Below are 25,283 nucleotides of genomic sequence, written 5' to 3'. Positions count from 1 at the left end.
CAACTACGGAAGCCATTCACTTTGTTAGGAGAATGGTGGAGCAATATAAGGAGAGAAAGAGGAACTTGCATATGGTGCTCGTTGACCTAGAAAAAGCATACGGCAAAGTCCCAGGGGAGGTCCTGTGCAAATGTTTGGAGGCTAGAGGTGTGTTTGTGCCTTACATTAGAGCGATTAAGGACATGTATGATGGAGCTAAGACACGGGTGAGGACAGTGGGAGGAGACTCAGAACACTTCCTGGTCGTGATGGGGTTGCATCAGGGATCAACCCTTAGTCTATTTTTACTTGCCTTGCGGATGGATGAATTTTCGTCTCACATTGAAGTAGAGGTTCCATGGTGCATGTTATTTGCGGATGATGTTGTACTGATTGACGAGACGCGAGGCGGTGTTAACAGAAGGTTGGAGGCTTGTGGACAGACCCTGGAGTCTAAAAGTTTCAAGCTAAGCAGGACCAAAACAAAATACTTGGAGTGCAAGTTCAGTGACGTGACTCATGAAGCGGATATGGACGTGAGGCTTGATATACAAGTCATCACTAAGAGAGGAAGATTCAAGTATCTTGAGTCGGTAATTCAAGAAAATGGAAAGATCGACGAAGATGTCGCACATCGTATTGGAGTGGGATAGATGAAATGGAGGCTCGCATCCAGTGTTCTGTGTGATAAGAATGTGCCACCAAACTTAAGAATAAGTTCTACAGAGAGGTGGTTAGACCAACTATATTGTATGGGGCAAAGTGTTGGCTAGTCAAGAATTCTCATGTATAGAAGATGAAGGTGGCAGAAATGAGGATGTTAAGATGGATGTGCGGGCATACCAGGATAGATAATATTAGGAATGAAAATATACCGGACAAGGTTAGGTGTGACCTCGGTGGAGGACAAGATGTAGGAAGCGAGGCTTAGATGGTTCATGCATGTGAATAGGAGAGACATTGATGCCCTAGTAAAGAGATGTGAGAGATTGGCCTTGGAGGGTGTGAGAAAAGGTAGAGGTCGGCCAAAGAAGTATCAGGGAGAGGTGATTAGGCAGGACATAGCGCTGCTTCAGCTTACCAAGGACATGACCCTTAATAGAAAGATGTCGAGGTCGAGAACTAAAGTAGGAGATTAGTGGGTAGCCATGAGTTTTCCTTGTCCATGCTAGTAGTATTAGTGTTGGTCTTGTATTTTCTTATTTTTAGATTTCTATTACTACTTGTGTCTGTTGCTTCGGTTTTCTTGCTATCTTGTTATTATTACTCCCTGTTGCTACTACTTCTCTTTTCATCTCACCTTGAGCTGAGGGTCTATCGAAAAGAGTCTCTCTGTCTGCTCATGGTAGGGGTAAGGTCTGTGTCCACATTACCCTCCCCAAACCCCGCTTGTGGGATTACACTGTTCTGTTGTTCTTGTTGTTGGGATCAAAGTTAACCTATGTCTCTCAGTTGGATTCGCACTAAACAAGATAAGTTTATCACATTACCAACTCAAGTATGGCTCTTGTTTTGATGAGTCCGACTTGACTACATATCTCTTGTTACTGGCTTCTTCTGAGGGTCCCAAGTCTAAACTGCAAAATCAAATTGACTAGAGCAACAACCCGAAGCATGGTTTACCCTACAGCTTATATCTGTTAATCAAGTCCGCTAATCTTCAACTCGCAAACTTAGTTGATTCAGAGGTTTATTATAGCAATCAATTTCGCTATTCCACAATACATACTTTCTCAAGGTCATAGACTAAAGCACTTTCGTTTTTCCTTCCAAACATGACTCCCAGTTAAGTTGAGCGTTGGTCTGGTTCTAAGCCCGTTTACCCTCCAAAAACACCACCACACTTGAACCAAAATAATCTTTTTTCATTTAGAATATGACCAAGACAAAATAAGGTTGAAAAAGATAAATATTGAAAGAAAATAAGTTATTATTGGCTGGGAAGAACAAGGAGAAAGGAATTGAAAGGAAGAAAAAATTGGAAAGTGAAAGAGAAGAGAATCAAAATAAATACATGACAGCAAGCTCTGTTAGTTGGAAGGAAAAACTAACCACTGACTTTAGCCTATACCCTTGAGAAGATTTGCATATAGGATCACCACTGCGCTTTAGTCTAAAACCTTTAGAAGGTTTGTGTAAATTTTCAATGGCCAAGGGATATTTGTGCCATTAGCACAAAATAGTGCCATAAAATGAAACTCGCCCTATTTTGTAATGTTCAAAATCCATAGAATTTCGATTGAATATTCTTTTCCTAATATGTTTCGAATACTTGGAAAAAATGTAGCTTAAACAGTTCTAGGTTACGTAAAAACAATTGTATGTATAATGTATTAATAAAAGCCTGGCTCCTTCCCATCTCTGCTTCTTTTTTACTTATTTTCAATATCTTGTGTCTTCATCCAAAATTCATCTAACATAGCATGTCAAGAAAATGGATGGTGAAGATTCATATAACCAAGCCAACTAGCCTGTGATTGAGGCATAGCTGTTTTTGTTGTTGATAATGAAGTAAGATGTGTCTACAAAGTGCCTTTCGTTAAGTTTCATAGTATTGCAGTGACTGAGAGAATTTTGAGGTGTTCTGCTCATTAAGGTAAATGAAAGAGAGAGAAATACAAGAATCTTCTCCAAATACATTTTGAGAGGTGGATTTGCGGGCAAGTTGTCTACTCACACCGATCAAAAAAAGTTGTCTACTTCCCAAAAAAACACAAATGTGTTCACAAAAAAATTACACCATCAATTGGATAGGAAGCTGGATGCAACAATCCTCCATCGACACAAGGTTGTGAATAGAGGAAAACAACTTACAGTTTCTCCATCTGTAACTGTAACTGCCCCACTAGCCTGCCTCCCTATAAGACCTGTCTCAACCGTTATCTGTAAAAGTGCAATAAACTGATTCAAAAGATAGATAGCTCAATAGCTCAGGAAGCTTATTGTATTAGTTTCAAGTTGGATGGATCAAGAAATAGACAACTCAATAGATTAATTTGGAAAATAGATGAAGTAAGATTTAAGAACATAGACCGCATAATAGCTCAAGTTAACTATAGAAAATATTGTATATGTTTCCCCATTCCAGCATTTCATTAACTTAGATTGTGGAAACTAAAATGATATCTGTCACTTGTCATTTTCCTTCACAACTATCCGAAATCTTACTCCTGCCACTTGCTTCAACCAACACTTGACATTGTTTTGAGTATTTAATATTCAAAAGATATCACCAAAATAGTATCATGAAACCATCTTATACAATTATCACATATCACTTACTTTATACTCAACCAAACACTAGAAAATTATCAAAAATTAATTTCTCTAGGTGAAGCANTTCTTCTGGTATTTTGCTTTCCTTGAAAGCATTATGACAACATTGAATAAGTGATTGACTCACTTGTTGCCAATATGTTTGAAAAATATATGGATGATATCCATCCGTGCCAGGTGCTTTAAATGGTTGGAATGAGAAGATTGCATGTTTTATTTCAAGCAAGTGCATTGGTTTGGCCAAATATTGTTGATCATCGTAATTTAATGAGTTGATTATTTGGTAATTTTTTGTGATATTCTTAGTGAAGCAGTGTTGTGTTTTGAAAAGGTCAGTGTAGTATTGAAGTATGGAGTTTTGTATTTCCGTTGGATCAAAAGTCCAATTCCCTACACTATCTTTTAAAGCATTTATGCGATTACGTCTACGTCTCTGTAAAGTAGACATGTGGAAAAATTTGGTGTTTGCATCACCGTCATTTAACCAATGGATTCTTGATTTTAATTTCCAAAAGTCTTCTTCTTGCCTAAGCAAATCACTAAATCATGAGTTAGTTGTATTTCTAAGGTCCGGAGGAAATGGCTAGTAGGATAGTGAATTGATTTTTGTATGCCATTAATTCTATTTAATAATTTCCTTTTTTTGTGAAAATGTTCCCAAAAGTATGCTTGTTCCAATAAGTTACATTCTACTTAAAATTTGTCATAGCTTCTACTAAAGATGAGCTATGTTGCCATGACTGTTGTATTACATTAATAAGGGAAGGGTTTGTAGTCCATATTTTTTTAAAACGGAATATGTTATTTCTAGGAACCCTATTTTGTTGAAGTGTGACCAGAACAGGACAATGGTCAGAGTATGTGCGTGGAAGGTGTTGCACTACTGTTTCTGGGGAAATTTGAAGCCAGTCAGAGTTAGATAGTATTCTATCCAATCATTCTAGGATAGTATTCCCATTCCTACGTTTGTTTGTCCATGTATACCGACTACCCTTAAACCCTAGGTCTAGTAAGTTAACATAATTTAGACATTGAGCAAAAGCATCCCCCCTTGCGTTGTTAATAAGATTTCCTCCATATTTTTTATTTTATCTAATGACCTCATTAAAATCCCCTCCAACTAGCGAGGGACCCTTATAAGAGTCATGTACACATTTTAAATTATGCCACAATAAGCTACGTGATGGAATAAAACTATTTGCATAAATCGAGGAAAGCAACCACTTAGTAGCGTTAGGCAATACCTGGACCATACAGTTCACCTCCTGTGTAGTCATTGTTAGATCCACAATTACCAAATCTGCATTCCATAGTAAAGTTATACCACCCGACATTCCTTGTGCCTCAACTTGTGCCATGTGCGAGGAGTTAAAATCATTTTTTAAAACTATGTGATCATGCATGTGTGTCTCCAGTAGTGCAACTAAGACAGGTTTGTAGTTGTCCAACAATGATCTAAACTGTCGTCTAAATTCTGCATTATTTGAGCCCCTACAATTCCAAACGATTAGATTCATAATAGGTTGTTGGTTTTGTGGTTCATCTAGGTCCGCTACTTCTCGTCCTTCCCAATGATGCTTGATAGTTTTGCTGTGTTGGAGTAGTCATTCTCAGAGATGGTATTATCACCATCGAGTATTTTCCCTCCTGTTGGTTTTGATTTACCCTGAAGTTTACACTGCATGTTGTTAGTTCTAGAGGGAATTTCAGTATGAATTTTTTTGCGTATTGTTCTTTTGAGGCTGTAGAGATAGAACCCCTTTAGCCATATGAACTCTGCTCGTGTTTCTCTCATTTCCTCCGTTATTTGTTCTAATTCCAACCTTGTTGCTCTCCTAGTTCGTTAGGCGATGGAGGTGGAGTCATTGGAGGACTGAAGAAAGGTGATAGTGGTTCCTGAATCGCTCGTTGGTGACAGATTCATTTCTGGTGGGGAGAAGGTATTCATGTGTTGAAACCAGGGTGCATAGATCATCCCCGTGTGATGTTGGGGGTAGAAAGGGAGAGCCCCCAGAACTTGATGGAAGTTGTGAAGTGGGGGAGTTATAGGATATACCCATGGGGACTGGGTCAATGGTGAGGCCCTCGTCTGGTCCAACAAGAGTGGTGTGTGAATGTTTGACCCTTATGTTTGAGCTACTGCCTCCATCCCTAGCCTCATCCCATCTGTGACAATCTCTGCTAGATGGGTAGGGTTTTGAACTAGTAGATTGATCTCCTGATTGTTGAGTTCCAGCGTGAAGATTAGAGAGTAACCCTGAAGTCCCATCTCGATCCATGACTGTAGAGGGTACTCCAATGGTGGTGTTTGGGAGGTGTATATCAGTGGTGTGGTGGGGTTGGGATGAGGTGGACCGCTCATGATCAAACGTGGGAAGTGGAAGTGTTGGTGCTTTAGTTGGTGGGTTTCCCTGAATGTTGTGTACCAAGGTCTTTGCATGGTGTTCAGAGGTGGTAGTGTGAGTTATATCGTGTTCTGGCAATATGTGTTGTAGTGGGTTGAGATTGTTTGTTGGTTTGGTTTCAATAGGGAGGGGTGTGACTGAGTTAGTATGCGTATTAGGCGTAGGGTCTAGGGTAGATAATTGCTGATCACATGGAGGGTTATGATTATTTGGCAGTGGAGGTGGAGAAGAGTGTATCTTAGGCGAGGAAGGTAACGTTGGGATTGGGCTGTTGTGGGTGGCATGCAGAGAGACAGATTGTAAGTGGTTGGAGATGGATTTTGTGTATATTTTGTCAGTGGTTGGGGCTGAGTGTCGTGTGTTGGAGTAGTAGTAGATTTCGACACTCCAGCTGTATTGTCTAATGTAGGGTAGGGGGAGATATGAGTGTCCATTTGATCTTCTATAGGTGGATCGTCACCCGTAATATTATTTGTATTATAATTAGTAGTACTTAGTGGTGTAAGGTTGGTATTACTTGAGTCCTTAATGGTGTTATTAATTATTACGGAGTGATTATTGAAAATGCAATACTTAATTGGTGCTAGTTGGTCTGTGTCCATTAGGACCTCGTCTACTATATTTGGGCTATTTGGGTTATTGTATTTTCTTGGTGTAGGCCCAGGCCCGTTATGTCCAGTGTCCGCTGTAGAGTCCAAATTTTTTACTTTTATCAAAAATTTTAGTAGTCAATACTGGATTAGGGTTTATAGACATACTTATTTTAACATGCGTGAGTTGTGTGGCCATTGCCTTACATTTGCTCATATGGTCAGCATGTTGTTGATTATGGCGTCCATCTGTGTGGCTACATTGTTGGTGCTTGATGTATCTGGCATTTGTTCTTTTTGGAAAATTAACAGTTTTCCACTCTGATTCCTTTGTCGAAGGGATGGGGGATGGAGGGTGTATATGGGAGGTATTGATAGGTGAAGTTGGTATCGAGTTTAGGGGTGGTGCTTGGGAAAATCGGCAACTCCAACTTGCACGACCAAATCTGCCACACCTAGTACAGAGTAGGTTGAGTCCTTCATAGAGTAAAACTTGTTTGTAGGTGCCCAGATGAACACGTGTTTTAAGAGGTTTTTCAAATGGCACCTCAATACATATTCGTGCATACCTTCCTCGTGTAGTGGAAGTTGTGCAAGTATCAACTTTTAGTAGCTTCCCTATCTTGTTCCCATCTTTCTACAGAATTTGAAAATCGTAAAACTCAGTGGACAGTTCTGGTAAACGTACCCATAGAGCAGCATATGTTAGTTAGGCTGCTGAAGCAATAAACTTGGGTTCCCAGCGACGAACGGAGAGGAAATAATTTAATATGAACCAAGGCCCTTCGTGCAAAGCCTTATACATATTTTCCTCATAACGAAATTTAATAAGGAAAAAATTACATCCCAAATCTATGAGATGACTTTCCTCAGTTGGTTGCCAAATATTCATTAGTTTTACCTTTAGTAGCTGGCGTCCAACTGTTCTGCCAAAGACCTTGACAATAATGGAATTTTGCCAAGGAGTGTATAGGCGAGCCTTGTCTTCAGCGGTTAAAGGTATAAAATCGTCGGAGTCATCCTCATTAGAACTTTCGTCAGTTAAGTCGACTAGTGTTGACGGATTGTGTGTTTGAAATGTAAGTCGGTAGGTGTGAGTTTGATGTTAGTGTTTGTAGAAAAGATTTGGTTTGTGGTTGAATGTCCGGTTTGTCAATTTGCATTTGGTGTTATTGGTGGATCCATTGCTGTGGCTAGGTGATGAAACAGTGTAGATGGAGAAGAGGAAGGAGCATTTCTTTTAGCCCTTTAAACTTTAAAGTGGGAGCAAAGTACGTATACAGTACTTATATACATATATAACCAATCTTCTACCTAGTATAAATGTATATAGTAATATACAAAATGTAATGTCAACCTAATATAAAAGTGTATAACAATAGTATAAAAGTATATAAACGTCGCTAACGACACTTATGAACGCCTTCTACGATTTTCAGTTACAATGCTTGTTCAAAACCAGTCCAAATCTCCACCAAATAATTTTAAATTAGTAGACAACCTCCATTAACTATTTTCAACAAATCTAAACAACACCTGCTACAAAGTTCTCATATAAATCAGATTTGAAATTTAAACTCACTTCTTTATGTTTGTTCAACAATGGTAGGTTACTTTCCTAATCCAATTTTCACCATCTAAATGTTACAAAACCAGTAATTTAATCACAGTTTGAGCTTCAAGTACAATAATAAATCAAATTTATGAACTATCAACCAATAGAAACCGTGAAGACCCAAAATTTTGATCTTTCCGGATTCAAGCTTCTCCAAAATTCATCAATGGCAGGTTTCAAAATAGACGTAACTTTTTGAAATGCTCAAGGTGTTTTAAAGTAGTTCTACATCTAAATCCGAGAAGATAAAGAAAACTAAAGGGGGCCTTTACACAGATTTATTGCTTCAACAATACAATAAAATTTATGAACTAAAGAAGTCAAGAATGTCTATGCAATGCACAGGTTTCTGTATTGCCTCTGTTAAGTTCAGTAAAATGTGGAGTGAAGAAAAAATCAAGATTCAATAAGCAATCCAAAATACTTAGATCAAAGTCTGCAACTCATAAGAACTTTATACAAATTTAATAATTTCATCTTAATTGTCGATTTTTGTCTATATATTTCACAGATACCTACTTAAATAACGTGCTAAGTTAACAGATACAACTTCCTAAATGCGATAAATGACGAGTATCCTTTCTCGTATGACATAAATTAGCTTGAATTCATGTGTATGTATTTCTTCTGTTACAATTATACAAAATATAAAAATATATTCTATTCTAGTCTTACATTTCTACAAGTACGCTAAGGAATGCTTCATAAAAAACGGCCCTCCATTCCAATGTTATGGGTCCTAACAATGGTCCACTAGATATTATAGTGGGAAGAAGAAATACTATGAGCATTTTGTATTATTGGAACTTTTTTACCATATAGGTTTGTTAAATCAATTAGTTAAACTTTTTAGCTTGAACTGATCATAATCTACAGGATAATGTATATTTTCGAGGCCTTATCAATAAAACATTTCAAAGCATCATACCACCAAGATTTATTTGAACCCTACTTCGTATAAGAAATACGAACTAAAAGGTATTAAATTAGTTCAGTGAACCATGTGACTTCAAGAGCACTTACAGATTAAAAGAGGGACAACTATGGCAATCTTCCGCAACTCCTCGTGAGCTTGCATGATCTTTTTAATCTGAGCCAGCAAATAAATAGAAATAAGGTATTAGTATGGTTGTATTCATATCAAAGAAAAATTTAAGTTTTAGAAACAAGATCTGATGTGACCTGAAAGCAATTTGGTCCAGTTAAACACATTATATTGAAAAGGAAGAACGATTAATATTCAAATGGCACCAAAGTAATAGTTGTCAAAATCTTTCTCAAGAAAACAAATTCTAGTACAATAAAGTTTGAACCTTGAGAAACTAGACAAGCAGAAAATTCACATAAAAACCTCAAACACTTTACCACATAAATGTGAAAACCTTAAACACTTTACAAACAGGAAATTCACATAAAGTTTGAACATTCACTTCCCACATAAACGTGGCTTGAACAAGTTATGTACCTCAAATACTCTACCCTCTCCTATAGATTCATGATATATTTGATCTTTACCTAATACACTCTAGAGTTTTCTTTGAATTACTAAACCNTCCCTACTAATTATCTATTTCACAATTTTTTTTGAGTAACTATTTCACACTCATATATATTTGCTTACTCACACCATTAAAAGTTAATTGTCACGACCCAATTTCTCTCTCCGTGAACTGTTGTTACGGCACCTAATCTCTACGACTAGGTAAGCCTAACAAATTACGAAAAAAGAAAATGAAATACGAAACTAGCAAGTTACGGGTAAAACATAATAAAAGAGGTTAAAATGTCGCCCGACATATACAATAACACACTCTCAAACTGGGCCAAACACTCCTAAAACCCGGAATCTCATGAAATCACAAGCTAGAGAAAACTACATAGCGTTCTAACTCCCGAATGTCTAATCAAAACTAAATACAGGAAGTCTAAAGCTAAAGGGAAGAATATAGAGGGACTTCTAGGTCTGCGAATGCGGTAGATATACCTCGAAGTCTCCGATATCGCCCGCCTCATTGATAGAATGGCTGAGCAGAAGAACCTGGATCTGCACACGAAAAACATGTGCAGGAAAGGGCATGAGTACACCACAACGGTACCCAGTAAGTGCCAAGCCTAACCTCGGTCGAGTAGTGACGAGGAAGGTCAGGGACCTACCGGTCATATATATAACAAGGTAAAATAACGTAAAATGAGACAATATAACTAAAGATGCCAACAGTCAATAAGGATGAAATTACAAGAAGAAACAACTCAATACACAGAGATAACAAAAGGGGATCTCCCAGGATAACGTCCCGTAGTCCCAAACATAAATGTGCAGAGGATCTCCCGGGACATCGTCCCGTAGTCCAAATCATAAATATGCAGGGGATCACCCGGAATACCGATCTGTAGTCCTAAACATAAATATCCAGTACAGGGGAATCTCACGGGATATCGTCCGTAGTCCCAAATATAAATGTGCAGGGGGATCTCTCGGAATACCGATCCGTAGTCCCAAAGTAAACATATAAGGGGATCTCCCGGGATACCATCCTGTAGTCCCAAAGTAAACACACAACAGTCTCAAGAAAAGAAATATACAGTTCTATTCAAGTTCGTACCAAGGAACAGAAAATTCTACTCTAAACATGCTGCACAGAATCCAAGTAAGCAGTTTAAGCAGGTAAAACAATTAAGCCACTTAAGCATGCTTTCCTAAGCTAAACAATAGGCTTGAAATACAAGTAGTGTTCAACAAAAAGAAAACACAGATATTTACTTAATGAAAACGGGGTTGTTCAACAATTAGCACGTGTACGCACTCGTCACCTCACGTACACGACATTCATATAACAACAATACCAAATCCTAGGGCAGTTCCCCCACACTAGGTTGGGCAAGCCACTTACCTCGAACCAAGCCCAGTCAATCCGAAATCACGCCCTTGCCACAAGTATCCAACTCCGAGTGGCCCAAATCTAATCGAATAAATTTCACAATGTAAATAAAACTACAAGCAACTAATTTAACTAATGAATTAAAGCTACAGCGAGAGATTAGAAAAAAACGCCCAAAAATCCTTCCCGTGCCTACATCTCAGAATCAGGTAAAAGTTACGGATTATGAACACTCATTCACTCACGAGTCTAACCATACCAAAATCACTCAAATCCTATACCAAAATCTCGATTAAAATCCCAAATTTCGGCCTAAGAACATTCCTCAATTTTCCCAATTTTTCACCCCAAATCCGAAAGTTAATGATGAATTTAAGCTTAGATTAATGGGATACAATCAAAATGGGATTAGGAATCATTATCCAATGATCTTCTCTTCAAAATCGCCTTCCCCGAGCTCCAAATTTGATTTTCCAAGTTATGAACTCAAACCCTCGATTTTCATATTTCTGCCCAGCGATTCCCGCTTCTGCGGTCATGGGGTCGCATTTGCGGTCCCGCACCTGCGGAAAAAGCATCGCAGGTGCGAAATCCACTTAACCGGGCTGGGGCCGCATCTGCGGTCACTGGGCCGCATTTGCGGTTCCGCATCTGCGCTTACCAGCCGCATATACGGTCCCTGAAGCACAAGACCAAAATCCCGTTTCTGTGGTACACTCAGCCGCTTCTACGGCACCGCACCTGTGGTCCAAGATCCACAGGTGCGAGAACAATAGGTTCAGCAACTTCATAATTTTCCTAAGTCCAAATTCAAATCCGTTAAGCATCCGAAACTGATCCGAGACCCCCGGGACTTCAACCAATCCTAAAACATCATACGGACTCAATTGAACCCTCAAATCACATCAAACAACGCAAAAACCACGAATCACCCTCCAATCCAAGCCTAAAGAACTTGAAATTTCAAGAATCCTACAACCAATGCCGAAACCAATCAAACCAAGTCCGATTGATCCCAAATTTTGCACACAAGTCACATTCAACACTACGGAACTATTCCAACTTTTGGAAGTGGATTTCGACCCGATATCAAAATTTCACTATCAATCCGGAAACTTTAAAAATTCAATTTTCAGCATTTCAAGCCTAAATAAGCTACGGACCACCAAAACACAATCCGAACATGCCCCTAAGCCCGAAATCACCCAACGGGGCTAACACAATCGACAAAATTCCATTTCGAGGTCGTCCTTACACTGCTCCGACTACGGTCCAAATTCTAAAGCTTAAGCTCTTAGACTAATATCCCAAAACACTCCGAAACTCAAAACGAATCTTCCTGGCAACTCATAATAGCAGAAACAAACACGGGGAAAGCAGTTAATAGGGGATCGGGGCGTTAATTCTCAAAACGACTGGCCGGGTCGTTACATAAATGAAATAGAGAGTACCTCTTATGTCACTTAAATAAGAAGTTTCTTCCTTAGTGAATCTTTTGGATTGAGGATACATTCAAACTTAGGAAGAAGACGATGAGTCTATCTTTTTTGTTTTTGCGTTGGATATGAAGGAGAGAAAGAAGTAATGGCATAACACTTGGAATATCCAATTCGTTTACACTCAAACTTGGCTAGAAATTGAGAGAAAGGTTATTATTGTAAGGCCCCGTAAGATTTCGTAAGGTCCTAAGACTTTACCAACGACGATTAGAAGTAATGCTTTACATGGTAAAAGAGACTATGGACTAGCATCAAATTATATGGTCATGATAATGAGTGTAAGAGGTGTATTGGAGGTAATCTAATGTACTGACTCGGCCGGTCGTTCTGAGCTCTAAAACCCCATTTCCCTATTTGATACTTTCCGTAGGTTGATTTGATATTTTATGACTTGTGGGCATGGATGGTTTGATTCGAGGGGGGGGGGGGGATTCGAGAGTAATTTGGAACGCTTAGTTCCTAACTAGAGGCTTAAAGTTAGAAGAGTTGACTAAAATCGACATTATGGGTAAACGATCCTGAATTAATAATTTTTGAAGACTCCAATAGGTTCATATGATAATTTTATACTTGTAGGTATGTTTGATTTGGGTCTCAGGTGGCCCAGGATTGATTCGGCACTTCTAGTTAAAAGTTGAAATTTTTTAACTCAAAAAAGTTTGAGATTTTTGGTTTGATGCTTGATTCTTTGTCTTACTATCATTTTTAGTGTTTCGAGCCTTTGGACATGTTTGTATAGGGCGTATGAAATTGTTAGAATGATCGGACGGGGTCCTAGGGGGCTCGGACGAGTTTCGGGATGGTTTCACATCATTTTGAGGTAAGTTGAAATTGTTGGTCTTCCGATACATAACAGTGCATTGCGATCACAAAGCTGAGTCTTGCGATCATGTAAAAGACTGGAGCAGGGGGATGTTGTGCTTCATGATTGTGTGAGGAGGTTCGCGATCGCGTAGAGGCTGGTAGATTGTGCATCGCGGTCATGTGAGGGGAGATCACGATCGCGCAGGAGCCAGGCCAGCTGGTCTTCGCGATCGCGTAGGAGCCAAGCAAGTCGGCCTTCACTCGCGTGATCTTACTTGTGATTGTGATTAAGGAATTTTTCCAATGGTATATTTCGTCCATATTTTAGGATTTATCTTATTTTTACCATTTTGAGTTTTGAAGAATGGGGATAAGAGATTTTGAAGTGGGATTTCACCACAATCTTAAGGTTAGTTAATTCTTGCTTGGATTTGATCTTATATCTTTATTCCCCATGGATTTCTACGCCTAAAATATGGAATCAAAGAGTAAATTTTGAAAATTTTGTTTAAAACTTAATTGAGTATTTTTGAGGTTTTGAACACCGATTTAGACTCGAATTTAAAAACTAATCATATATTTAGACTCGTAGGGTTATGGGTCAACGTGATCTGACCTTTGACTCGGATTTCGACCATTTGGAGCTGGGTTAAATTTTTGTTGACTTTTGTGATTTGATTAATTGAAACTTTATTATTTGGAATTAATTTCTATGACTTTATTTGATATTGTTAAATATAGTTTGGATAGATTTGGAGCGTTTGGTGGTCACACATAGAGTGAAAGGCATGATTGTAGGCTAAAGATTGTTTAGAAAAGGTAATATCTTACCTAATCTTGATTTGAGGGGAAGAACCTTAGCAAATAACCTTGTTTGCTAATTTTAATATGTTAGGAGCAACATATATGCGAGATGAACTGCATATGTATAAATTGCTAATGAGTATCCTATGACTTGAACCTCGTCACTGTTGCACCTTATTTTGCACGCGTCAAAATAAAATACAACTAGTGGTTCTTCTGATGTTGATAAAAGAGAGTCGCCACATAATATTTAAGGTATATCAGGGTACCTATGTGTTTGTAAGATTGTTATTCTAATGGTCCGCTAATCGGTGATAAGGGTTCTAATTATTCTAAGGGGAAGATGTTAGGCATTCCTTAAAATCCACCTGAGGTAGCTCCTTAAACTTAGGCTAGGTTCGGGAAAAGAAATATTATATTCTAGTTATTTAGTGGCTAAAGTTACTGAGTAAGCTCTATAAAAAATGTCTAAGTCATGTTTGAAAGCTCATTGTTTTGGAAAAGGTTGTGTATTTCTTGAAAAGAATGATATTTGTTTGTGAGATTTTGTAACTTAATGAATAAGAAATTAATAAAATCTATCTTAATTGAAAACGATTATATCTTATTTGTTGAAAGGCCTTATGTTTCAAGCTCATTTGTAAGAACGGCTATGTGGTTGCTTTTACTATTTTTTGAAAGCAATGCTTGTGTTTTATGTGACTTGTTTGATGATTTTCCAAAGAGAATTGGTTTTCGTTTTTGAATCTAACGAGAAGCTCGCAATCACTGAAATTATTAGTGGAAAACATAGGTAAGCTATTTATTTATTAAAAAAATATTAGCTTAATCTATTAAGGCTCAAATGTTGTAGAGTAACGAAAAGCAAGCAATGTTATTGTTACGTCCTGTAAGTTTAACCACCTTGATATATATATATATAGACATTTTTGTAAAAAAAATGATTTAAAAAATAATTTTATATTTTTATTAATATTACTACTTTCGAATATGCTTTAAATTATACTTATAATATGAGAAAGTTTATGAGATTTTCTTTATTGTAAAGACAAAAATTATTTTTTTGTCACGAGAAAAGAAGGTTATCTTTTTACAATTATAAGAATTAAGCGTACGAAAAATTTATACTATTTTTATGAGATTATAAAAATTAGAAGTTGATAATATATATATGTAATTTTACACGGATCTTTTAAATAATAGTATATTGTCACGACCCAAAAATCTCTACAAAGAAGTCGTGATGGCACCTAGTCTCTAAACTAGGTAAGCCTAACATTAACTGAAATAGCATTGATATTTGCCAACTTTAAATTCAATAACTCTTAACAATTTACAATTCCCAAAACCGGTAGTACAAGTCACAAGCCTTTCTAAGAGTAGTTATACAAAATAAATACATCACTGTTCCGAAAGAAAGGGAACAAATGGAAATAAGTACAATTGAAGGTGACTCTGAGGACTGCGAACGCTGCAGGAGGTTTACCTTGAGTCTCCACCGCAACGAATAGCTACTATCGATCAAATACCTGGATCTGTACACAAAAATATACAGAAGTGTAGTATCAGCACAACCGACCCCATGTGCTGGTAAGTGCCTAGCCTAACCTCGGCGAAGTAGTGACGAGGCTAGGACTAGACTACCAAATAAACCTGTGCAAGATAGCGTACAAAATAATAGGAAGCAGATAACAATGATGACAACAATGATCAACCGGTGATATAAATAGCAAGCAACAAGAACAACATAATTGTTTCTCAACAAATAATAAATACAAGTGCAATCAATTAATGAAGTCCTTCAAATATAAATCTTTCGCCTATAAATCCTTCAAGTAATAATCTCTAAGATAATATGCTTTTCAATAAATATATTTCCTTCAAATAAATATCTTTCAAATAAACATCTTTCGAATATAATTCTTTCGAGTAAAGGTCACCTTGTGACGCCTCATTTCATAATCATAATAATATAGGTCTCAGCCCACTTTCATATTTTTACGGCATCTCGTGCCCATATTTGTATTACAACCGCACGGACAACTCACGTGCCATTAAATAAAACTATAATATTTTTTCCGGCACCTTGTGCCCACATATTTCTGTCTCGCATTGCACAACAATATTCTTATGTTACTCAGTTCATAGGTTTCATACCCAATACAATTAAGAATATTCAAGGAGCCTCATTTGCTTAACATAAAGTATAGTACAACTTCCAGCCCAATTAGAAAAATCAACAAGAAAAGATGAAGTTATTTTTAGAAATCATTTGATAAAGAAAATAGCCTTCTCAATTAAAGTACAATATCGAATAAATCATTACCTTTAATACGAGAAATCAATAAATCAAAACATAGTAAAAATTTCCTTTTTAAGTAAAGTACAACCTCAAAAGGTTTAAGGGAAAATTTAGTTGAGAAATCAATTGAGGTGAAAATATAGCAATTGTTGAAATTTGAAGTCTCGAACATATAAAAAAAATAAGGCGAGGTATTGTAAACACTATGATTCCAACACAAAGTATCATAACAGTAAATGAATCTAAACAGTTAATACACTTTAATTGTTAATAACAAGTAAACACAGCAAACAGAAAGTGCACGACATCACCCTTCGTGCGTTAACACTCCCTCACCAAAACAATACACGGCATCACCCTTCGTGCTTTACACTCTTCCTCACCCAAGCAACAAAAACAATGCAAATAGGGTAAGGGAATCTATGACATCGAAATAAAATCATGTAACAAGTGCACGACATCACCCTTCGTGCTTTTACTCTCGTCCTCACCATAAGAATCAATATAAACTGCACGGCATCACCCTTCATGCTTTTACTCTCATCCTTACCATAAAATCAATATAATAGGCACGGAATGGTACATCGTGCGGCACGGCATCACCCTTCGTGCTTTACATTTTCTCATCATAATCATACACGCCATCACCCTTCGTGCTTTACATTCTTTCCTCACAAACAACAATGCACGGCATCACCCTTTGTGCTTTATCACTCTTCCTCACCCAAACAACAATCACAAACAATGGGGCGAGGGGATAGACAAGATTAAAATAAGAATCCCGGCAAGGGAACAACAATCAAACAATTAAATTCCGGCAAGGGAACAACAATCAATAATATCAACTTCCCGGCAAGGGAACAATTTATACCTCTTTCTCTTTCTTCCACTTTCATTTCATAACTCACTCTAACACTTGAGCCAATGCTCCAAAGTGTGCGATCATCTCATAAACTTCCACAATTCGTATTGTAACTTGAGCCAATGCTCCAAGGGTTCAATCAACCCACTTGCTTTCACAAATTCATAATATAACTTGAGCCATTGCTCCTCGATGTTCAAGAATCACAATTACTTCATTAACTTTCCAGAACAAGTAGAAATCATCTTTAAAGCATAGGTTATTCAACATAATCATGAAGTTCACATTATAAGACTCACGGTCATGCTAGACACCAACGTATAGATACTCGTCACCATGCCTATACGTCGTACTCACAATTAGCACATAACAAATAAGACTCAACTCCTAATCCCTCAAGCTAAGGTTAGACCAAACACTTACCTCTTTGAGGTTAGGCCGATATTCCAAAATAGCCTTCTTGCTTGAATTGACCTCCGAGAGACTCAAATATATCCAAATTAATTGTATAACTTCATTAAAAAACATCGGAAACAATTTCGGATAATAAAACATTGACTTAAAAATTCACATTAAAAAGTCAACCAAAAGTCAATGCGGGACCCGCCTCTCGGAAGCCGACTTAATTTTCATGAAATCCGAACACCCATTCCAATACGAATTCAACCATACCAATTTTATCAAATTCCAACATCGGATTGTTCTTCGGATCTCAAAAATTCATTTTAGAAGTTTCTATAATTTTTCTATAATTTTTCACCCCAAATCACGAATCAATTGATGAATTCAATGATAGATTCATGTACTCTAGCTAAATCTGAGTTAGAATCACTTACCCCGATGAATTTCTTGAAAAACCTTCAAAAAATCGCCAAAATCCGAGCTCTCTAGGTAAAAATATCAAATAAAACCCAAAACCTCGTATTTATAGAGTACCCCACGGATTCCCACCTCTGCGGACCGCACAAAAACGACCGCGGCCGCACAGGTTTTCCTCTGCAGTGACAGGCTTTAGTATTTTGCCCATAACTTTCGCTACAGATGTCCAAATGCCTATTATAATATGTTTCTGAAAACTAGATTCAAAGGTCTACAACTTTCGGTCTTGAATCATCCCCAAATTCCTTGTAGATCAAAAGATATGAGCTTCCGAAGTTGGACCGACGACCTGCGGATCTTCATGACCGCGGACCGCGGTCCATTTTCCGCGCCCAGCACTAAACCACCGCGCCCAGCACTAAATACACCGCGCCCAGCACTAAAACTTCTGCCCCCATCCATTTTCTAAGTTCTGGAATGTCCGTACTCGCTCAAAACTCACCCGAAACACACCCGAGGCCCTCAGACCTCAACCCAACATACCAACACCTCCCATAACATCATTAATACCTAGTCGAGCTTTCGAATCACTCCAAACAACATCAAAACACCAAATCAACTTCGGATTCAAGCTTAAGAACTTAGAAATTTCAAATTCCACAAACAACGCCGAAACCTATCAAATCAAGTCCGATTGACCCCAAATTTTGCACACAAGTCATAAATGACATAAAGGAGCTATTCCAACTTCTTGCGTCGGATTTTGATCTCGATATCAAAAAGTCAACCCCTCGGTCAAATTTCCAAACTTCGGCTTCTCATTTTCGCCATTTCAAGCCTAATTAAACTACAAACTTCAAAATAATTTTCCGGGCACGATCCTAAAGCCAAAATTACCATACAGAGCTATTGGAATCATCCAAAATTCATTCCGGATTCGTTTACTCGTATTTCTCCTTCCGGTCTATTTAATTCAACTTAAGCTCTTCTTGGAGACTAAGTGTCTCAATTCCTTTCAAAACCTTTCCGAACCCGAACCAATTTCCCCGGCAAGTTACTTAAGAACCGTGAAACATGAATTTTGCAGTATATGGGGAGTCGAGGTCGTACTTATTCAAAACGACCGGTCGGGTCGTTACATATATGTATTTATTTTATATGGTACCATATGACCATGATAGTAAAATACATGGATAATTTCACATAAATACAACTCACACACCTGACTTGCAACATAATAGCCTAGATATCACTTTGCAAATCTATAGCCCAAAAATAATAGATTCCCGAAAAACAACTTATTTCACACAATCAACTACGGTTATTGCTCCCTCTTTATACAACCAGTTGTTTTCACTCTCTTGATTTCCTTTGATTATTAAGCGTTTGTTAAAAAAAATGCAAATATGCCACAACGCAACTCAAAAATCCTATCCTGAATAATACATATTATCTGAAGGTAAGAAATTCAAACACTTTTATGTGCAATTGCTGAAGCAATCCAACAGGATAAAAGAAGAATAAAAACTTGGTAAATGAATTGTAGAATTCCTCCAACGCGTACAAATCTTTTTCATACAGCACATACACGAAAAAGAAGAAGAGAAGGAAGTGTCAAACTTCTGTAGATGCCTCTTACACACTAACAATGTATATACATCCTTATAAACTGAAAAAATATATAATTATACAATATTATACACAAATATACAAATTTATACACAATTATACAATACTGTATAACTTGTATAAACATGTATAATAGTGTATAAGAGGTGTTTGTATATCCATATACACAATTATACAATGTTGATACAAACTGCTACATAGTTATGATTTTTCAGAACTTCAAACTTCAAACTTCAAACTTCAAAATCTTCCAAAATTACCGGAACTTCAAACTTCAAAATCATCCAAAATTAGTGGTTATTTGTTGGTGCAAATCAAGTTTGAGAGCTGTTTATTTTCAGATCTGTGTTTATTTTTATTTTTCTTTCAAAAATCTTCAATATTCTTCTGCTTGCCACCATGGACGACAGAGTAGGAGCCCGAGTCTTCTTCGAGCCATTGATGGCAGAACTGCGTAGGGGGTAGGGGAAGGGGAATAGCGGGGGCTAGGTTAAGAGAGGATGAGGGATCTATGTGGGTTAGAAAGAAAGAAGCGAGAGGTGGTGAGAGAGAATTTGGTGTGCTGGGAATGAAGAAAGAAGAAAATAATAAAAACCCTAAAAGTGTGTCTTTAATAATGGGCTAAAGGCTGAAAAGTTTCTTTCAAGTTATGTACAACATGGGCTAAATAGGGTAAGAGCTTCAAACTGGCCATTTTCGATTGGGCTGTTAGGCCAAGTGACAAGGGCCGTAATTCTTTCTAAAATATATTATAATAAGTTGTATAAGAGTATTAAAAAAAATAGAATTTTAAATAAATTGAGATAATTCTTAATTATGTGGGTAATTGGTAATTATTCAAAAATAAATTTGGATAAGAACATCACGTGGCATATTTTAGCTTAGGAAGAATTGTGACTCATGCCTTAATTAATATTGTGGCAAGATTAGAGATATTGGAATTGGGCATGTCTTATAACGTGAGTCGTACTATTTTTTTATTGACTCCTCTTAAAGTTGAATTGTTGAGTTGTCCTTCTGGCGTGAGTTTAGATAACTTTGCCTGAGAATTTCCTATTGTGTCATGAAAATTTAGTAGTTAAAACTTAAGTGTTCCGTTCTGTTCTTATTGCCTCACTTTTCCACTTTCTACTTTACATTGAATTAAGCACCCAATACTCTGATTGTGTACTTTACCATCTTGCACTTTAAATCTACTTTTGGGTCAGACTATGATGTCAATTTTCTGCTACACGGCTATGCGAATAAACTTAGATTTCTAACTATTTCTTGCCCTTTTTTTTGGTATTTAACCTTTTAATTTTATATTTGAGCCTGTGTACATGGAATACAATTGCCAAATCAAATTATCTCTCCATTATAAAGCAACCACCTGTTGTATGGTTGCCAATTAAAATAATTAATCTGAAAAAATATTTGTGTGTTATTAACGTAAGTCACATAAGCAAGATAAGATTTTCAACAGTTCAAAGCAACGTGAGATTTTGCAAGGAAATATGGAGCAATCTTTCTCGAAAATACCATGTTATTACACTGTATTTGTAAAATAAATTCTGGAAATATAAATGAATATAAACAGTAATGAATATAAACAGAAATGACATAAACCAATTCGAGCCCACTGAATTCACAGTGTTTCCTTAAGGAATTTAATCCCCTCCTAGTACCCAAGGTTATGGATTATTTCCTCCCAGGATAGAACGAATTACACACTGGTGTAGTGGTACTTCAAACCCCAGTGTTTCAGCGAACACAAAGTTCGGTAGCAAATCACACTTACTTTTTGCTTTGTTTTGATGCTAAAAGTATGTAGAAGAAGGAGAGAAAACTCAGAAAATTGTAGTTAAAATTCTGAGCAGAATAGTGTTGTATTTATAGCCAAAGTTGGGTCTCTTCAGAATGGCTGTTTATGCAAAACGCCCACAACATAAATGCCATTACATAAATGGCCATTTACTCAATAATAAAGAGGGAAAATAAAGAGGGAAAATTGAAGAGGGTAGTTACTTTTCTGTTACCAAAACAGAAAAACGGATTGGATTTAATATTAATATTTAATATTAATATTTTGTTCTTAAAACAAATATTTAATAACATTTTGGTCCAAAAAGTTAATCAATCAATCGATCATTTGACCAAATCCGAATCCAAATCCAAATCCGAATCCGAATCCGAATCCGAAGCCGTAGCCGTAGCCGTAGCCGAAGCCGAAGCCGAAGCCGAAGCCGAAGCCGAAGCCGAGCCGAGCGAGCGACGACGACGACGGCGCGAGGCTTGCCTTCTTCTCAACTCTTTAAGAGCTAGAAGAAGAGCAATTGCTTATATACCCATAAAAAACCTCTTCCTCTTCCAATATGGGACAATGCCCATTTGCCAAGGGATGGGGAACTTAAAATTTCACTCAAAAATTTCATTTCCCTCCATTTCTCATTCACCCTCTTTTAAGTATTTAATATATTAATTAAATACCTTAAAATCCCAACAAGATCATTGCCGCACGTACCCATTGTACGTAAAATATCTTGGATAATTTTATTAAATATCATTCCAAGGCAAAAATATTCTTGTAGAATGCTTTCTACTACCACCACATTAATATGTTATGGTTAGTTATCGAGTTCCCCGAAGAAAATAACAACTCGTGTATCTTTCCCTGAAGGATGTAATGACTATGTGGTTACCGCTTTGATATAAAGTATTCAGATGTTAATGGCGTTTCTCCCTAAATGAGATATTTGTCACAAAGTTGGTGGTAAAAATACTGAAATTCTTAATTTCTTACATTTATAAATTTAGAATTGTCTTTATAATATTCATTTGATTATGATTTTCTCTCATGATACCAAAAGTGTCTGAGCAATATTTGATAGTACAAAATGTATCAACAACTCCTGAAGAGCTAACTTTTTGTCTAGAAGATATATGACACAAGTAGTGTCTGAATAATATTTGATTGTGGACAATAAATTGAAGGCTCCCGAAGAGCTTATTTGTTATTATTGTGGTCAAAACATATGATATGATAAACCCGAAATTTACTAATACAAATGACAATCATACCGAGACTACAAATGATTGAAAGATTAGAAACCTTCATGTTTCTACAATCATAGGGGGTAAATATGTATGTGAGAAGTTACCCGCCTTATTCTTCAATTTGTACTACATCATATGAATCACAGTAAACCAGAAGTTTACTAATGCAAAAGCAGCTACAGTAAATCAGAAGTTTACTAATGCAAAAGCAGCCACAGTAAACCAGAAGTCTAATGCGAAAGTTTATTCCATAGTAAACCAGAAGTTTACTAAAAGATAGCGCATGCCATGATAAACTTGAAGTTTTCATTTGCTATTTTTAAATGAGCTATTTGAGAATTCAGATAAGCATATACTGAAGAACTAGAAGATTCTTCAAGAATTCTTCTGTGTTGCTTTTTCTCATAATAAATTGATTATACCAGCTAAAGTTGGGAGCAAGACCCCTGATTCTGAAATATATAAGGTGAATATGGGCTCATTTACCTATCATGTGAACCACTTATAGATGCATATATAAGATGGTTACATGTATGTTTATTGTCAACCTGCAGTTTGGCATTTGAAATTGCTTTTCTCACTTAAGAGCATAATTTTTCAGATTATGAAATCAAGACAGTTCATCTTGATAATGCTGGTTTATATACAAGCTAGTTTAGCAGTGAATACCTTCTATTAATGGCTAAATTATTGTTTATGAGAACAAAGCTTCATATGTTTGTCCAAGATTTTCTAAATTGCATATAGCAACACTTGTATGCATCAGACCAATAATATATGATAAGTCTTCCCCTCACAATTAGTTTAGGATCAGAAACCAAATATTTTACTATCTTTTGATGTGTGGTATATGATTAAGTTCTCTACCACAATGCACAAAGATATGTTTTCCAAAGAAGATTGGGGATATATGTTAGTTTTTCTAACATTTGGGGGATGGAATAAACAGCTGAAAAATATGCTATATGAATCTAATTATCATTAATATAAATCCTCACTTAGAAGATAATTCAAGTCAAATGCCAGAAGCATTTGCCGATCCAAAATCAAATATCATATTTCAGCTGCAAATGCTCCTATTAAATTTAATGTCCCTGAAGGATAGAGTTTATTGTACGCATGAAGCGTGGTAGACCAATCGGTTCCAAAGGTAACAATCCTTGAAAAATGATAAGGAGCTAATGATCAAAATTATCATAATAAGGAGGAAATGAGCTCTAGAAGAGCCCATGACATAACATTCCATGAAACTCCAGAAGAAGTTTAGGTACCTGAAAATAAAGAGTGATGAGATCTCAACAAGTTATGTCGCTTGCGAACCGATATAAAATAATCGTCGACGATATATTTGATACAATATAGTGCACAATACTGTGAAATATTGTGAGGATTGGACCAGTAGTCCAGACACCTGAAGATGCCATGCCATTTAAATGCGAGTCATAACCTATATGACTCATTTGATTAAATCTCTGTAAAGATCCCTGAAGGATTTAAAATGCCTAAAGCATATAGTTCAAAGTCTCGAGAAATGTACTCGATCAGATTACAAAGGTCTTTGTACGGTTTAAAGGAATCTGGGCGTATGTGGTATAATCGCCTCAGTGAATATTTGCTGAAAGAGGGTTACCTAAGTGATGTTATTTGTCCATGTATTTTTTATAATGAAAATATTATTAGAATTTGTTATACTTGCTGTTTATGTTGATGATATAAATCTTGTTGGAACTCCAGAAGAGCTCCAAAAGGCAATTGAATATCTTAAGAAAGAATTTGAGATGATTGGAAACACAAAACTTTGTTTTAGTCTGCAAATTGAACATTTAGCAGACGGGATTTTTATCCATCAATCTGCCTATACAAAAAGGGTCTTAAAATGCCTTTACATGGACAAAGCACACTCATTGAGTACACCAACAATTTTTTTGATCACTTAAAGTGAATAAGGATCCGTTCTTACCTCCAAAAGAGGATGATGAACTCCTTCGTCCTGATATACCCGTGTCACTGCACTGTACTCTTTTTCCCTTGCTCAGGTTTTTCCCACTGAGTTTTTCCTGGTAAGGTTTTTAATGAGGCAGCTTGCAATGTATATTATAAGTGTACTCTTTTTCCTTGACTAGGATTTTTCCCCATGGGGTTTTGCCTAGTAAGGTTTTAACGAGGCACATAATAATGAACATCCAAGGGGGAGTGTTATGAAAATATTATTATGGATGTCATTTATTACTCCGCTATAGATAATCTTCCTGAAGAAGATTATCCATTTAGTACCCCATTGAAGTTTTCTACAAGCAGCTGATGCAGGCAGGTTGCAAGCAACTCAATGAAATGACTTGCAGCAGCTTCTTGGTTTGATGAGATTAAATTAAATCGATCTGAAATAGTGGTGGATAATATTCTCTACAAATTCAACTTTTGAGAAGATGGTATACAAGATTGGAATGCGGAGACTCGAATATTTGAAACAAGGTTTTCATCAGGGGGAGTAAAATACGCGATGCACTTTTTTTTCCTTACTAAGGTTTTTTCCCACGGTATTTTCTTTATAAGGTTTTTAATGAGGCACCTAGCAATGCGTATTACTAAATATGTGTACTCTTTTTCCTTCACTAGGATCTTTTTCCCACGGGGTTTTTCCTAATAAGGTTTTAATGAGGCACATTATCTTTTAATGAACATCCAAGGGGGAGTATTATATATATATATATATATATATATATATATATATATATATATATATATTATGGATGTTCATTTAGTACTCCTTTGTAAATAAGCTTC

At 36.7% G+C, this 25,283-nt stretch overlaps 1 protein-coding gene across 1 annotated transcript in view; it reads right to left on the bottom strand.

The window, feature by feature from the left end:
- LOC109235725 (probable polyribonucleotide nucleotidyltransferase 1, chloroplastic) overlaps positions 1 to 4,613 on the bottom strand; it is a 46,473-nt gene extending 41,860 nt beyond the window's left edge. Inside the window, exons 1-2 of the mRNA XM_019401949.1 lie at positions 4,500 to 4,613; positions 2,794 to 2,880 (exon numbers count right to left, since the gene is read on the bottom strand). Coding sequence (XP_019257494.1) covers positions 2,794 to 2,880; positions 4,500 to 4,613 — 201 coding nt within the window. The remainder of the gene's footprint in view (positions 1 to 2,793; positions 2,881 to 4,499) is intronic.

Source organism: Nicotiana attenuata, chromosome 1, assembly GCF_001879085.1.
Source record: "Nicotiana attenuata strain UT chromosome 1, NIATTr2, whole genome shotgun sequence".
In the NCBI taxonomy this organism is placed as follows: domain Eukaryota; kingdom Viridiplantae; phylum Streptophyta; class Magnoliopsida; order Solanales; family Solanaceae; genus Nicotiana; species Nicotiana attenuata.
This window is presented reverse-complemented; position numbering and strand designations above follow the sequence as displayed.